Source organism: Mizuhopecten yessoensis, unplaced genomic scaffold, assembly GCF_002113885.1.
Source record: "Mizuhopecten yessoensis strain PY_sf001 unplaced genomic scaffold, ASM211388v2 scaffold2213, whole genome shotgun sequence".
Taxonomy (NCBI): domain Eukaryota; kingdom Metazoa; phylum Mollusca; class Bivalvia; order Pectinida; family Pectinidae; genus Mizuhopecten; species Mizuhopecten yessoensis.
Genome location: NW_018404434.1, coordinates 938268 through 955152, shown reverse-complemented (window position 1 = coordinate 955152; position 16885 = coordinate 938268). Strand labels below are relative to the sequence as shown.

The 16885-nt window shown below is 33.9% G+C and overlaps 1 protein-coding gene across 1 annotated transcript; it reads left to right on the top strand.

The window, feature by feature from the left end:
• The first annotated feature begins 963 nt into the window (after nt 1–963).
• On the top strand, nt 964–9256 carry LOC110445309. The gene is made up of 7 exons (XM_021489849.1): nt 964–1271; nt 3331–3445; nt 3944–4104; nt 4328–4412; nt 6155–6228; nt 6914–7040; nt 8033–9256. Exons 1-7 carry the CDS (start codon nt 1126–1128, stop codon nt 8081–8083), a joined length of 759 nt encoding a protein of 252 aa, XP_021345524.1. The 5' UTR covers nt 964–1125; the 3' UTR covers nt 8084–9256.
• Nucleotides 9257–16885: the final 7629 nt, after the last annotated feature.

Below are 16885 nucleotides of genomic sequence, written 5' to 3'. Positions count from 1 at the left end.
CATATTACTGGCGAAATCCTTCAATGTTTAAACTTGTACAGTTACTAAGTGCTGATAATATCAGCGTTATTCGTAAACTTGCTAGATACATTTTTGAGGCAAATAAGGCACGAGTGACGTAAACATGCACATCAATATAATTTATATAAATGTCTATTTATGTATTATTGACATTTGTATCGTTACGGATTACATGTTGTTGTAGTTAATGTCAGATGTTAATGATGCTGNATATTGTATGTTGTCTCTGTATTGTTTTGTATATATGTTATGACTGATAAGTCAACCGACTTAAAGTAATAAAGAACTTGAGGACAGAACCAATTGCGTTCCGCGCCTGTACTAACAATAAAAACAACAAAGCTAAGGTATTGCCAAACAAGGCCCCTATTGTATAAAAGAAAGTAAGAAGTAGGGAGAAATATAAAGATCTCAAATATTTCAATGAGTGCAGCAGATTTCTTTTGTCGCTTTTGTGTCCCCAAGTAGAATGCACAAACACAAATTCCCGATTATGATGCTCCCACGTTAGACGCCTCTAACGATCATGCAGTGGGTAACAGCAGGTGTTATCTTTTCTCGTTCACGGACCTGCAATATAAACGGGGAGTTAGTATCATAAACTGATCTCAACACTCGTGACGAGAACTAAATACGGCAATGTCGGCGTGCTGATAGGGAAGTAGGTTACTGATAACGGGAGATACACGACGATTACGAAATGAGAGTTGTTCATATCAGATTACGAACTGTGCATTTAAATTCGGAAAATGTTTGCTTTTAAAGCAGACTTTGCTAGAAAAGCAGAGATATGTAATACTAATACGTTATCGACAATGTGATGTGTTATTTACAAAAACCTGATAATACAGATGATTAGGTAAAATGACAATATAAACACGATACCATAGCTGATGACATCATCAACATTCGCTTCCTAGTAGATAATTCACTATTGTGTTCAGGGTATGCATGAACCCAGGTAAACTCGCAGTGATAATAGACATGTATATATATGCATACCTTTATGACAACCTGGCCAGTCATTGAATGGGGATCATAATGTAGATATACATGTGACTAATGTATACTCCGTCGAGGGTGTGTAAATAACAAACGTCGAGGATGGCAAACTATTTGCCTGTGTTTACAGTGTTACTTTTGAGTTTATGTGAACTACAGGCAAAGTCATGTGACAAAAAGACGTCCTGTTCGTGTAAGTCTAGTGATGGGGTATTGGATCTCAAGCCAGGAGCAATAAAAGGAACAAAGTAAGGATATAAGTATATCATGTTATTGTTTCGTATTTCAGATCAGTTTGTTTTACCCGCCTTCATTCGTTGTATCATTAAGAGGAGGCGCATTAGCGCTAAGGGATAGTAGCGGATCAACCCATTAACCACCGACGACATATTTGAACTCTTCCAATTCAAAGGTTTGAATAATTCATTATGGAACTTCAGGGGTGAATGAGTTTACGTTAAGAGGAAGTGAAATGACGTTAAGAAGTAGAAGTAGCGAATTAAGGTTAAGAGTTGTAAATTGCCGCTGAGAGGTTGAGAGGTAGACAGTTTATGTTAAGAGATAGCGCATGAACATTAAGACATAGCGAATTATGTAGCGGTAGAAAATTATCGTTAAAATGTAACGTATTAAAGTTAAGAGGTAGCGAAGTACCGTTCAGAGTAGAAACATGCGCGTTAACTTAAATGTACCAAATTTACTTTAAGAGGTAGTCGAAGTATTGTTCGACCAGGGAAGACTCTTCCTATCTTAAAAAGGGCAAACTGGGCCCTTACTACGGACAAAGAGTACAGTCTCAATCATACAGAGTATCGCAGAAGGATAGCACTCCACGCTTGCTGTACATTTATATTAGTTGTTTTCACAGTTATCTTGGACTTTGTATGCATTGTATTAATAACCAGAAAGGATGGTACCAATAATTGTATAATATGTATCATGGTTTAAACTATTTATCAAAACAAAATAACTATAGAACCTCAGAAATGAAGGTACACCTTTGATATCAGGTGCTCTGTGAACCGGAATTAGATCAGTATATATAAATATCAGTGCTTTTTGAGGATGAACGTAGGATATACAAAGATGATTTCATCTATAACATTTCGTATGACTTATGACTATACTGTCACCCTATTGTTGATTATCAGATCGTACGACATTTATCGTTATATCTTATCCACATGTGTATGTGAAATATGTATATAGCTGATTAACATCTCCACACACAAGTCTGATACAATTGCATTTATGATATTAAAAAGTTTTTATCCCGAAAAATACACAAGAAATCGTCCCAGAGAAAAACAGCAAACAGAAACATTATTCCAAATTAATTTCGTCGAATACAGCTAGATAGCTTCAATGGGATTGTATTATAAAGAAGTTAATCTATTGACATATGTTTTCTCTTTGTGACTGATGCTTATCAGGAACGAAGAGAATGTAAGAGGTTTTCTGGCAAATCAAGGAAAGTTTTGATATGTTTTAATCATGACCGGCAATAGAAACCTTTCGTTTGCAGTAAGGTCCTGATGAGGCCGTGTAGAGTTTTTCACTACAGATGGAAGCTTCGTGGTAAAAAAATCCCTTTTAGGCAGTAATTTATTGTTAAATGTCACATATTCTTTTTCTACAAACCTTAATATTTAGGACCTTACAGTTCTAATAAGAAGAACGACATCATGGTTCAATATAAGCGTTCGATTTGAAGAAACAAAAGTTCGTGGAATGAGTATAGATCTGTATAGATGTTTCAGCAAAGACGTAATAGCGACAGTTTGGACAATGTAATTTATTTAGGACAATTCTTCTTTTAACTGCATATCAGAAAATTATAACACAGCGAAAAACAGTAGCTATTGAATATATAAAGAAAAAATCGTTGTTTAGATCCGGCATCGTAAGATTGTGAACTAAAACATGTCAACAAAAAACAGTAGAGAATTCTACAAACTAGTTGTTATCCACGATCAAACTGAAATATGAAGAAGCTTTGAGATCTATTTTAGAAAACTGACAAGGCAAAAACAAACAAACAAAACAAAAATCTTGAGACGAAAGACATTTTTAAGAGATCAGACACAAATTATTCCAAGCGCCGAAAGTCGAACACGCACCTGTTGGTATGTTCTAGATCTCATCGCATTATTTATATTTTTTTACAGGAAGTAAACTCATCAAAAAGATGTCTCATCGACTGGTTTACTTATCGTTTGTAATTTAATTAAAAGTTGAACTTTTGACGTGAAACATAAATATGCTGTGCCATTTCCATCTAATCAGTTTTCTATATTATCTTTGTAGATTCCAAGACGTTGCATCATCAGACGGAAGTCTCTACTCCTATAATCCATGTTACAGCTTTGACGAAACAGACCCAAGTTTGCCGCCACAGTTTGACAACTGTAAATCCGTAGCGGTACGTGCATTCCTGCTTCCTTCAACTACATGATCATACTGATCGACTAATCTGTGTCACTAAATAGTTGATTTAATTTAATTTCAATTCAATTCTCCTTTGGGTATAACTTTACAATTAGGAATAGGTCATACTATATTAGGACTTTATCATCAAATAATTAATCACAGTAAAATGTGAATCAACGATGATGAAAAAAATAAAAAATGAAAAAATGAAAAAAATCTCTATTACCTTGAGTCTTTCGACCCATAGGTTTCAAATATGAAATATTTACAATATTTGCAAACAATATAATACACTAACAACGCTGTACAAACAGTACGGAGAATGTAATTAATTTTTGTAATTGGTTTCTTCTTACATTCAAACAAACATTAGAACTTTCGACAACAAAATAAATCTAATATTTCAGACATACCAGTATGTAATGAATTTCGACTCATATAATACTGATAAGAGGGGTTGAATGATTGTAAATCTCGATTATTAATCCAGGCGTGTCAGCTTGTTCCCGCTGGGGTTGGAGGTACACCTCAACTGTACGACATAGGCACTCAGGCCAGCGCATCGTTCAGCTACAAGGATGGAGCGTCCATAGACCAGCCAAAACTCGGAGAGGTCCTCACAGTTACCTACCTGGCAGCGGACAACGCGAGGTAGGTAGATCAGCATAGGAGTAGCCCGAGTTTCCTCTGGCCCTAACACCAGACTTAGAAATTTGACATTTAAGAACGTCTGGTGTGGGGCCGGAGCGCACTTCTATATGAAAACATGGAATTTGGTATCGGGGAGTGTCTAATCAACAAAAAATACGCGGTCCGGAAATCGTTTAAACAAGAATGTACTGCGTTATTAATATACTTTGATATATTTACTTAGGTCGACGACTGTTATTCTCCAATGTGACCCAACAGAAGACTTCCTTCCTGTTGGCGAAATACAGAGTTCCACCCCACCAGTATACGTAAGTTCATTTCGGAAAAACAAGTAAACAGCAATTATGAAACAATGCATTTTAGATGATATTAATCGCTTTCGTTGGTCACGAGGGGGTCCAATGTGTGAGGAAACCGGAGTACCAGGAGAAAACCAACGTGGTCGACCAGGTATTTTTTCACGTCCGATCGGGGAATCGAACCCCGGCCTCCTTGGTGAAATGTCTGGTTTTATTTTGTTTAAGGTGGCTCCACACTTTCGCAACTAACCAGCAAAATTCGTTGAAACTTTCATATAATGGTTATGCAACTATGTAGAGTTAATTTTATGAAAATCTAAACATTCCGATGGTTTGGGGACTATTTTTGGAAAAAAATATTTTCCGTTTTTTTTGTGTGTGGCATTGTTCGGAACAATAACAACAATAAAAAAATGAAAAGAAACATTTATAATTAACCCTACAAATATTATTTATCGCAAAATATGTAACACATGTTACACAAAGTTTTTTTTTTTTTTGAATTTGAACGGATAAAAGTGATTATCTACAAGCTAAAAGCAAACAGGACACAAAGATCTATACATATAGAGTGGGAAATTGAACAAAATATACACAATGGCTTTATAATTAATTTATTTTACATTTTACAATCACTTTGATCCGGGTGAGAGTTATCTTCCTTGAAAAAAACCGGAACTTTTTGCAGAGGGATGACATTTACACAATCACAGTTGTCTCTGTTTACATATAACAAATGATGGAAATAAATCAAAAATATGATATCAAAATTATCAATTTATTGTTCTTTAATGGAACCAAATTACCATTTTGTACTATTGTTTACCAGGGGCCTGTTCGTTTATGTGGAACATCCGGTTTGACCGTTAATAAATGTAACAATTTCGGGTATAAATCCTGGCGGACCTGCAAATGTGTATGCAAGACTTGCAAGGCTTTCTCAAGGCTCGCCGGAAAGCAGCATCAGATAACTAGGTCCTACCTTATTTAATAAACGAACAACAGTTTGACAGTTTGACAGTTTAAACGCAAACGGCCCAGGTGTTACTATAATTTGCACTACGATATTGAATGCCCGATACGCAAGACGGAAATGACGACACGGTGTACATGCACATTTCGATCAAGATAATTGAGTCCGAGCTGTACTTTTTCCGGAAGTACGTCACGAAAATGGACGCTGATGACGATGTGTGGAGCCACCTTAACGTCCTACAGTGTATCAAAAGCTATGGTAATTTCAGGACGTTGTCTTGTTGAAAGGCAAGGGCATTATCCACTGCATCATCCAAAGTTCATATCTAATATAGCAGTATACTGTAAGAAGAAAATGCAGTTACCCAGCATTAATAACTGTACAGGAAACAAGAGACAGCATAGCTCTTAATGATGAAACAGAGGTCATTATTTTTGCAATGCCTCCGCTAAGAGTCGAACCCGGGACCTCTGGCTTTCTAGTCTTACGCTCTACCGAATGAACTAAAGAGAAATTCTCCCAAGCCGAGTCGATATGAAGCGACTAGTATTTTACCAGGGTGACAATAAGAAAATTTAGTGATGTAACAATCGACAATGTCCATTGTATATTGTTCACGCTGAACCGTGCTAACTGGTTTGTCTATTAAGTGTGAAAATAGGATAAAATCTCATTGCGCACATTTAAAAAAAAAATCAGCATTATCTTTTATTATAGAGTCACGTGTTTCACTGGTTAAAAGGTAATAGATTGTACTCTTGTACATTTTTTTCAGGTTTTTGTATATTCCTCCCCTAATGCCTGTTTCAAGCCTTCAGGATTAAGCGCAGGAAGTGTTTTACTAATAATGTAAGTAATGTAGCATTGTGTTTTAGAATTGACAGAAATTACTTTAAGGTGCACCTGTATGATAATATACATGCTACTGACGGGAGAATTTCCAATGCATCTTCTTTCAAATAATGATTTAGCATGGTAACCTGTGGATTTTACTTATTTTCATTCAGTATATATGTGATTTTTATGGATTTTCTCGTTAAAGATCCTTGTACTACTGATGTAACAATGCATTTGAAGGGGGTTTTCCGGCATTAAGTTTTGATAAATAATCTCTAAAAAGGAAACCCACCTTTAGACATTTTATGAAAACAATAAAGAAGGAATAAAAAGATAAACAATGATGTTTTGACTATGAGAATAGAGCGGAGTCAGACCATGATTCGAACTCTATTCCTTCGATCACCAAACTATACAACGGAAAATGTGTTTTTTTAGATAAAATACGATCGTTATGTGAGAAACAGGTCCCCAAACTCGTGATGATAAGTTATCACGTTTATCTAGCTCTCGTTAGTTGTTTTTTTAATTGTAAAAGATAATCGGTAAATCTCGTGTCTGTATACAAATTGAAGATTAACTAACTCGAGTTAGCTTTTTTTTCTATCCCTGTTCAATTATATGTATGCAATGAACATGTTTGAATATTGATTGAATACTATTTAAACTGATTTGTTGTTATCTTTTTAAATTTCAGATTTATATGTTTAATTGCCGTGTACCTGATAGGAGGGGTATTATTTAACAAACTAAAAAGGGGAAATAGTGGTAAGGATCTAATACCACAGCGTCAACTCTGGGTCTCCCTCCCGGGTATGATCAAGGTCAGTCATTTAAACGTATTCGTACGGTTGTTGAAATGATTTTTACCTTTAACACCTATAAGAAAATTGTTCATCCAGTATATATCAGCATTTTACTACAGAGAGATATCACGAGACTAATTAACAAAATGGAAGGAGATTTCGAGAATGTTCGATTCGTGCCAGTTATTCCCGGCATACTTATATCGAATTTTATTGATTATTTTTTGTTTCACATTAATAGATATATAAATATATAAATACTCTATTTACATATTTTTTTTATTTATTTTTTTATTAATTTTATCATTTTTTTTTACATGAACTGTCTACTAGAAAAACGTCGTTGAACTATAATTAAGCATAAAACAGTATATGAACAATTTTCTGTGTGTTTACTTTTGTTTTAAGAAGCCCGGTATTCAATCAACGTATTTACCTCGTATTCGTTACTTGGTTTAATTCTATAACAACCTATTTTCATTGTTTTGTAACTTTATACAGCTGAATACTCAGGTGTTTGAAAGTTAAATTTTATCATTTCTCCTGGTCGCAATGCTTTCAAAATATACATTTTGTTTTGATATGTAACTGTAGTCTGCATCTGCTTATATTTTATGTTTACTTAAATAAATATATATCATCAATTTAAAAATGAGAACATAGTTACTTGAAACAATGTACTGATGCATTAAATGAATAATCCCCATATTCGACCAGAAATGGTTTAATGCTGCAACTTAAGTGCATGAAATTGTAACACATTTGAATCGTCTGGTTTCACATCTGGGAGATTATGAGAGGTCACAACGTCTTTTTTTTATTTCGATGTCGCCTCAGTTTCTGCTTCTGTGTTTTCCAATTGTCTTAGAGTTAGGATATTTGCCCTTTTGTATTGGTGCTTTGGAATTTATCTTAGCTAACAAATCAAAATATCCTTATTGTACAAGAGAGTATAGCACGTTGTTCTCAGATGGTCATTATTAAATTGTATTTTCTCGCATTTTCTGCAGGATGGCGTTTTCTTCGTGGTGAAGAGAGGACAATATCACCCAATCAAATGATGCTGTGTAAACATGTTATTTCTATATCAACGATTCCAAGAAAGTGTGCAACTGAGAGGGAAAATAGCTACAGGAAAAGGATCAATTTAAAGGAGGAAGTAATTGTTCTTCTTATAAGGGAGATAACTCGTGCATGACTATTTTCTGTATTACTTCCCTTAGACCAAAAACGAACATTTCAATATCTGTTAAATATTTAATTACACATTTTTTTCTTTTTTCTTTTTTTTAAATTTATTTTAAGTTTTTGATTTGGAATGACAAAAGAGTAAGATACAATGGGTGACACACGTTTGAAATGTGGCATTCTATTAAACCATGCTTAAAGTTTTGCACATTTAAGTGATAAAGTTGTCAAAATCGTTCATGCCCAGGGGCGTAGGAAACCCGGGGCCTGCCAGGAATTTTTCACCAATTTTGAAATCTCGAGGGTGAAATTTCACTATCTTACACTCTTGTTCCGGAAAGATAATTTTTTCTCTCATTCCAAATTCCAGATTAACTCAGAAACAAAAAAGCGCGACGCAATTTCCGCATCACGATATTGGTTTGTTCCAATTCATTTTGGTGACGTCACGTCATTGTTGTCCCCTTGTGACGTCAAGCAAGTGAACTGGGTTGTACGACAACATGACATACCACCTTTCTTAAACTGGTCAGTTCTGTCACATACGTAAAGGAAAGAACGAAAGCAACGTCCTGATCTTTTCTATCGATATGCTGTATAGTTTAACGTTTAATGAATTGCCACGTTAGCACACCAGCAATCTCATGCAAAACAGAATTTCTATTTTTGTGTGTGAATAACATGTTTAAATCAATGGCAATACACTTAAATTTTACAATTATTCGTAAAAAGCAGATAGATTCTGTCCAAGATAAGAACTTTTAATTTAAAATAAAAAATTGAAAACCTGTACCTCAATTTTTTTTTTCAAATATTTTGTTTAGATAGCAATGTATATAAGTCAAACCCGGGCTTGGCCTACGGAATATTGTGTTTGACAGTGTTTTACCCTGGTGAGATGGTGAGCGCGGGTTCGAATCTCGTCTTTCAAGGCAACTTGTACACTTACCGCACCTTTGAACAGAGTTTTAAGATGATTTCATTGTAGATTGTGTTCATTTCAGGACAGTTCTTGATAAAATAATAGCTTTTCCGCCACTCAGTTTGTGTCTGTGTCCAGGAATAAAACAAATAAAGATTATCAGAAAGTCGTTAACATAATAAAAATACTGACAAAATATTAAAAAAAAAAAATATGTATAAGAATTAAAGGTAAATCAGAACAAATATTTGGACAAAAGCCGTTATTCCGGTTATTCAGAAATTATCATTAAAACGGTGGCCGTTATATAAGCCCCTTAACTAGCCTCCCCCTCCCCCCTCCCCCAAAAAACAAATAAATAAAATAACAACAACAAACTACCCCACAGTCGTTAACGATACAAACATAAGTCAATGTACCGTTTGTAATGCCATGATACACTTATAAACCATATTTGTGCGAAATCGCAAAATATCTTAATTTGGACCAATCATAGGCTCCGGCGGCCATCTTGGATTGGCAGAATTAAAAAGGCTTGCACTGGTACGTCCTTTAATGACTATACCTGTAAATAGGATGCACAAAAAAACACCAAACCATATGTAAAAAATCAATTGAATTTATACAATTGACAAGTGTTTGAGATCACGTGACTTTAAATTTTAATACATTATCAGCCTGTTTTTCAAATAATCAAAGCGAGACCGATCTACCGTCGTTACTAGTATGTACTAGGTGGGTCATTGAAAACTTTGCCAAACGAAATCACTCAGATGTATACAAATCTTGCCGTAATTCTTTTGTTCAAAACTTTAGTTATCTATTTGTATTTTGGTGGTTAAATAACTTTCTCCCACAACCATTTTAGGTTTCCTTATCCACTACTCCTTAAATAAACCTGATAGGAGTTGGTAAACAATTTTGGTTACCATACACCCTGGACATTATTTCATTAGTCAATCTTCTAATTTTGACGTCAAGTAGCAATTCTTTGCGCCGTCATCTTCCATTGGGACGCCATAGTTTATTACGATCGTTTCTCTAATTGGAAACACGAATACTGTATTCGATAGAGAAACATATATGAACGTTGTGGGAGAAAAAGGTCCCAACAATGATAGTTGGTGATCATGTTGATCTAACTCTCGTTCGTTAATTTTCAAATCGAAAAAGACACCCAGTAAATCTCGTTTGTTTATATAATTTGAAAATTCACTTACTCGAGTAAAAATAAACATGATAACCAACCATCAGTCGTTGGGGAGTGTGTATATATCAGCAAACAGACATAGACTCCATAACGTCTGAAGTCTGATATATCACTAGGACGTCCATCCATATTTGAATACGTATTATATTATTGAAGCATTCACTTAACTAATTGGGTTCAATGGAACGTCGCTATGCAATATGAAAAACTAAAAAAAAAATCTTCATTTCTCAAATTAAGGAGTATACAATTGTATCTATGGGACGAGTAAGTAATTCCAATAGTCAAGAAAATATAAGGTTGTTAAAGTTTCGGGGAGCAATCTGTTACTTTATAGAGAGAGATAAAAAAAACCCACATAAAACACTTACATTGCAAAAGTACGAAAACAGACCAATCATAGGATATAACTAACATTTAAAAAACCAAGGCAGAATTTACACTGACCGCATCGTTGACCAATGATACTCTCTGTGCACAGTGTGATCAACGACAAACGGGAAACCTGAAGCGTGAAGAAGGATACTGAAGCTGGGAGAAACTGACATCAGTATTAATAACAATGATTTGTACAGTGATGATGGGTTAAAAAAAAAACTATTTGAAAAAAATGTTGTTTTATTATCAAAAATTGTAGATATAATATCATCAACAAGACATGTATTTAGGTATAACACTTTTGGACACGAAAGTCGATCTCAAGGTGATAAATCGAGTAAATGCTTGTTATTTTGGATGCAATTAATACACAATGTATTCTTTGTTAATTGGACTCATTTGGGACCACGTTATCTGTCCAGTATACAGCGACTTCAACATTGGAAAGAGTCTACTTGTATACACCATATTGTTAGGAACAAAACAATTTTGGCCAATTTAAAAAAAAAATGGGAACTTGTCCGGTTTAGATAGATTGAAGTGTTTAGAAAACAAACGAGCAAGTAAATAAATAAGAAATCCCAGTGGGCTTCACATAAATGCGAACTTAATAACAGTTTCCTTTGTTTCTGGCATAATTCTAGGGAAACGCTTCTTACCATCTTTGAAATGACACAATTAATTAATACATTATGTATTGTCTGAATACTAATCATCAAAAATTAATGCGTCATTAAATACACAGCAGTTACATAAACCCTTAAATAGAGAAATAAAATATTGACCAATTACGTATTACTCAAAACATAAGTACATAAATAGAATGGTAATGTCTCACCCGGTGGTAAAGAATTTGGGGTACAACCGAGGTTTGTTGATGTTTTTAAACTCAAATTATGTACCCAAGGGCCAAACATTTAAATCCTACATATGATAGTTATTTCTCTACATCACGAACTGATTTGACCTAGAAGTGTATCCGCCATCTTGAGGCAAGATACCAACTTCTTTAGAAGTGAACCGATGTTTTAGCTATACCGTTGAAAGAAGGCATCAAAGTGTGGTTTACACTGAAAGTATAAATAAAATTTCAATTACAATATATAAATAATACCGAAATATAATTGAAGACGTAGTCTTGACATAATACCGATCTAACCAGAGTAAAAGTAAAAATAATAATCAAAGATCTATCTACATAATAATGTTATAAATGATAAACAAATCATATCATTTAACAAATAGCCAAATATTGATATCAATTACACATTTGGCGACAAGATTCCACGTCGCTATTTACACAATGTCCAATAATGTAACGAAATATAATGCGAAATTTGCGAATCTTAATGTTGTTTAAAAATGTGTAATTTAAAATGAATGTCTCCTACAAACAAAAGAAATTGATGAATACATAGCTTGTTCTTTTGCTATAAGTAATAGGTAGCTTGTTGGGATAATTTCCTATTCGTTTGAACATTAATAAAAAAAAAAAAAAACGCAAAAGAAAAAAACATCTCTGTTTGCTTCTCTGACACTCATTGTTCAAATCTTGAACAGGTTTTTTTGTGCTTTACGTCCTATTAACAGCTGTGGTCATTTAAGGACGAGCCAGGTTTTGGTAGTGCAGGAAGAACGGAGTACCTGCACAAAAAGCACCGACCTGCGGTTGGTTCCTAGCGACTGCCCCATGTACTCCACATGTCCAGCTGTCTTTCTTCAAGGGACGTAATAATGGCCTGAGCCGATGTGAAAAATGTGGAGACAATACTGAAGTCGGTTGCTTGATTAAAATATGCTTCTTTGCACAAAATGTATTATTTACGTGCAAATGACAAGATGCTTCAGCATTCATGAAAGACCCGTCCCCATCTTTTATTAAATACCAGGTCTGTGATGGGTTTTTTTTGGTGTTTTTTTTTCGTTGTTGTTGAGAAATTGACCTTATCAATTAGCATCCACTTGCACTGAAAAGGACACGTTTTGAAATATATAAAAGAACAAATGATTGGAACACTACGCTGATACAATATTGAGATGTGCTATATACAAAATACATGCCATCACTTACATTGTAAAAATGAATTGAAAAACACTTTAGCGCAACACAAACAAACCCAACTCGACAAAACACCACACAAACGGACTCATCCACATAAGGAACAGAAGACATAACAAACAGAACGAAATGAGAAACGTCACGAAACTTTGGTACAAAAGGGGACCAAATGATATATTCTATGGCAACTAAGTTATTTATAGAACAAAAGTCAAAAGAAAACAAAAGCAATGATACCATTATCCCTAATGTGCTGCATCAGACATTTCCAATGTACATGTGTAGCCTTGAGTCAACACCTCACACGAGATGTGTCAAATTAATATTGATCAGAAACGTCATCGATCAAAGTCAATTATTCATCATACTGAGTGTGTCACTCGGCTTCATGGACTGATTCAGATAGAAAATAAATTACAGAATACACATTTCTTTACAATACAAGAATAGTACAATTAATCAAGTACCGATATTTTACGAGTACTGGTACCCTGCCAACATGAGCGCGGTTATTTTTATTCCTTTACCAGCTGATGAAGTCACTTTAAACTCGGACCAAAGTTAAATAGACTATAAAAGGGGTCACTACATACTGCAGAATGTATATTATTGGCCCTCACTTAATTTCGCGCACACAGACTTTTTGAACTCTTTACAAGATCTTTAATTCGCGTTTCACTGAACAGGTATGTGTTATATGTACCAGTAATTGTTGCCATCAAATCCTATCGTGAATTTACCCAAATCAATGCAAAAACATGGACTCGCGATATATGACTTATTATATGTGTGTATTTTGAAAATTAATCAGATATATAAATACCTTTACAGATCAATTTTGAGCACAGAAAAGGGAAAATTGTATATCGCGTCAATAACCTTGCAACATTCATGCGAGAACAAATGTTATTTACCAGCGGTGATATATAACGCTATTAAATGTTTGTATTGAATACCAAACGTTGTTTGATAAGTCGACTTTTCCTTTTATTTCAGATTTCTGGGTTGCGGTGTTTCTACTTGTCTCGAGTTTTATTTTTTACCATTTTTTGGTTTCTTTTTTAAATATATTTTTTCTCGATTTCACCATGTTTCTTATTGGCCCGCCGGCGGAAGGCTGACCGGGGGTCAGTCTATTTACAACTGATGTCCTCGTCCTGGCTGGTTTTCCTGCACACACATTGACACTCTCATGATCACAATGTGTAGATATACGTCAACATTTTCTCTCCAAAACCCATGCAGTAGCATGTTACAATACCGAATAGACTATTATGCATACACACATTATTAATTATCTACTGTGTGTTTACTAGCGACGAACTTTAAATATGACGATTCACAAAATTAGAAACATTTTATTGAATTCGGCTCAATACCATGTGTATAGCGTAGTGCATGTCTGTATATTTACCTGTGTTTTCTATATTAAGTATCGTATTATTGAATAAACGATTATATCTTCACGATAATAACAGTGATTCTGTTATTGCTTTGAGCCTCATCTTTCATATCAACGGCTATACTGAACAAGACAAAGATTAAATGAAAATAAGGGGATTCAGGTCATGTCTTCCCATGAATGAAAAACGATATAAAAAACACGAAAGCTGTTTTTCAGCTCTTTATTTTGAAGGTGCAAGCAATCAACGTAATACTAGATAAATATTAATTACTTTACAATTATTTTCAGAATACTTTTCCATCCTTATGCAATTAAGACGATGCTTTTGATAAAACATTTAATAACATTTAAAAAAGGTTATGCAGGATCATATTATGTATTTGTTGATGTCAGATTTTATGACGTCATGTACGGTCTGAAAGCGTTTTCTACCATCTAAATTTTTGGATAAAATCAACTGTAAAGACAATTTACCAAGTTTCCTCCCAAACATGATAGTTATTAACATACTAATAATATATTAATATTCATAGAGTGAAAGTATACACGTTATTTAATATAATATTTTTTATTGAGATTATCATTATTAATTTATTTATTTTATAATTTTGAATGCTTGTAAAATATATGACCCTGTCGTCATGTTTGTACTTTGAATAAAGTTAAACCATAAAAAAACCAACTCAAGAGCAAGGGACATGTACTGTTTATTAATTAAATGTCACTGACGATAATAAAATCTCAAATACTGAAGTCTATAGTTAAGGCAAATTACAAAGCCATGCAAACAACATTTAAATACTGCTGATCTCTTTATTTGCTATCTTAGAGTTTTAGTATATCATTAATATAAAATATTTAATTAAAAAGTTGCAATATCTATGATAACATGGAGATAAAAGTCAGTATGGACAAACTTTTAAAATTCATGTACAAGCATAAAAGAAACAAAACATTATGTATTATTCATTAACATAAGCTGAATGGTAATACTAATTCCATCCTCGATACCCAGGTTTTACGCTCACATTCGCTCTGGAGTATCGAGGATGTCCTAATCCTTAATAATGTAATAATTATTGTAGGTGATGTCAGTAATTTATATGCAATATTCATAACCAAGAATCAACTTAATAACAATTATATATATTTTACGTATTTAATATATATAAATGACTCATATATGGGGCAAAGAAGTAATTCCAACAGTGTGGACAAGTTTAGGTTGTCAAATTTTCGGAGCGAATTTTCGGAGCGAATTTTAAGTAATTCGTATCCTACGGACATACCCTCCATTAGGATCCAGTGTTATATGGGATTTTACCGTCTATATTACTTCTTTGACCCATAAATGATTCATTTAGATAGATTAATATGTGGGCCTGCTCCTTTCCTTTCAGACACAAATCTTTCTGCCAAAAGTCTGTGCACTATATGGCACAGCTAAAACAAGAGTTATTCTTACTTCACTTGTTTAAATATGTAAAAGACTTTATATTTATATATCAAGATTTATTACATTGGCTATTGCATTTAAATGTGTAAATACGTACTACACAAGGAAGAAGGATGTTCTTTGTGGGCAGCTTGCCAGGTTATTCTTTGTTATGAGTTAGCGTATACAAAATGTATGTGGATATTTTTGTTTTCGGAGTGAAACAGAGAAGAGAAAAAAAAGCACAGGAGCTGAAAACAAGACATCAAGAACACAAAAGGACGAAGGATCTCCAGAAGAAAAACATATTTCACATTTCTTTTGTTATTAGAAATCGAAAAAATTCTGAGTGCAGATTTTCTTCCGGTATCTAACATTAGTAACTAAAATATATTACTTTGCATCTTGTTTTAATTATGTATAATTATATATACATATGTATTATGATGTGATGGTATTTTTGTACTTCTTTCATTGCTATATGCGGTTATAATTAATTGAACAATAAAATACAATATAGATTAAAACAATTGGTCTGAATGACGTGAACAGTACTTAAGTAGTAGGCACAGCAGTATCTATAGACATTGCATCAATATTTGTATCGTCTCTGTAAAAGGAATAAATGCAAAAAATATATATTGATAAAATGGATATATAAGATATCTTATGTTGTTTATTAACAGAAAAATAAAAAATAAACAATTAGCGGAGCGTTTTAACGATGCTATTCAGTTTTCCTAATAAAAAATCTGTAATCTCGTTACAACTGATGATTAAAAAATAATATTTCGTTTGAACATTTTATTGATATTTAATTACAAACGTCTTATGGAATTTAATTGTTAAAATTCCAAAAATAAGAAATCATCTGCGCCGAGGCAATTTATTATGTTCAAAGTGAAATGATTCCTTTATTGAGCGACATGGTGACATAATATGGCATTAATGCTCATTCCGGGTCCAATACCCCCGAGATCCGTATTTTCCTCCTTCAAACAGATTTTGTTTAATTAAGCCGAAGGACGTCTGTTGATGTCCCCCTCCCCACTCATCCTCTCTTGCCTAGCTGTTAGATGTAATTACTTATGTGACTTGTAGCTTGGCTAGAGGATGGATCAGTCGCACCGATGACTGACACTGGGAAAACAAACTGGCATAGCACACATGAGGCCTAATTTTTGCATAGTTAATGCAGAGAACTTAAAACGCCGCATGCAAAAATTGCCTTCGTTTAGTCCCCGTCGCTTGCGTATCTGTATCGAA

Bases quoted from the DNA above. Each gene is read 5' to 3' on its own strand.
- LOC110445309 (XM_021489849.1), top strand. From the start codon at position 1,126: ATGGCAAACTATTTGCCTGTGTTTACAGTGTTACTTTTGAGTTTATGT. The intron at 4,105-4,327 runs GTAGGTAGATCA...ATATTTACTTAG, and splicing joins CTGGCAGCGGACAACGCGAG to GTCGACGACTGTTATTCTCC. The intron at 6,229-6,913 runs GTAAGTAATGTA...TTTAAATTTCAG, and splicing joins GGAAGTGTTTTACTAATAAT to ATTTATATGTTTAATTGCCG.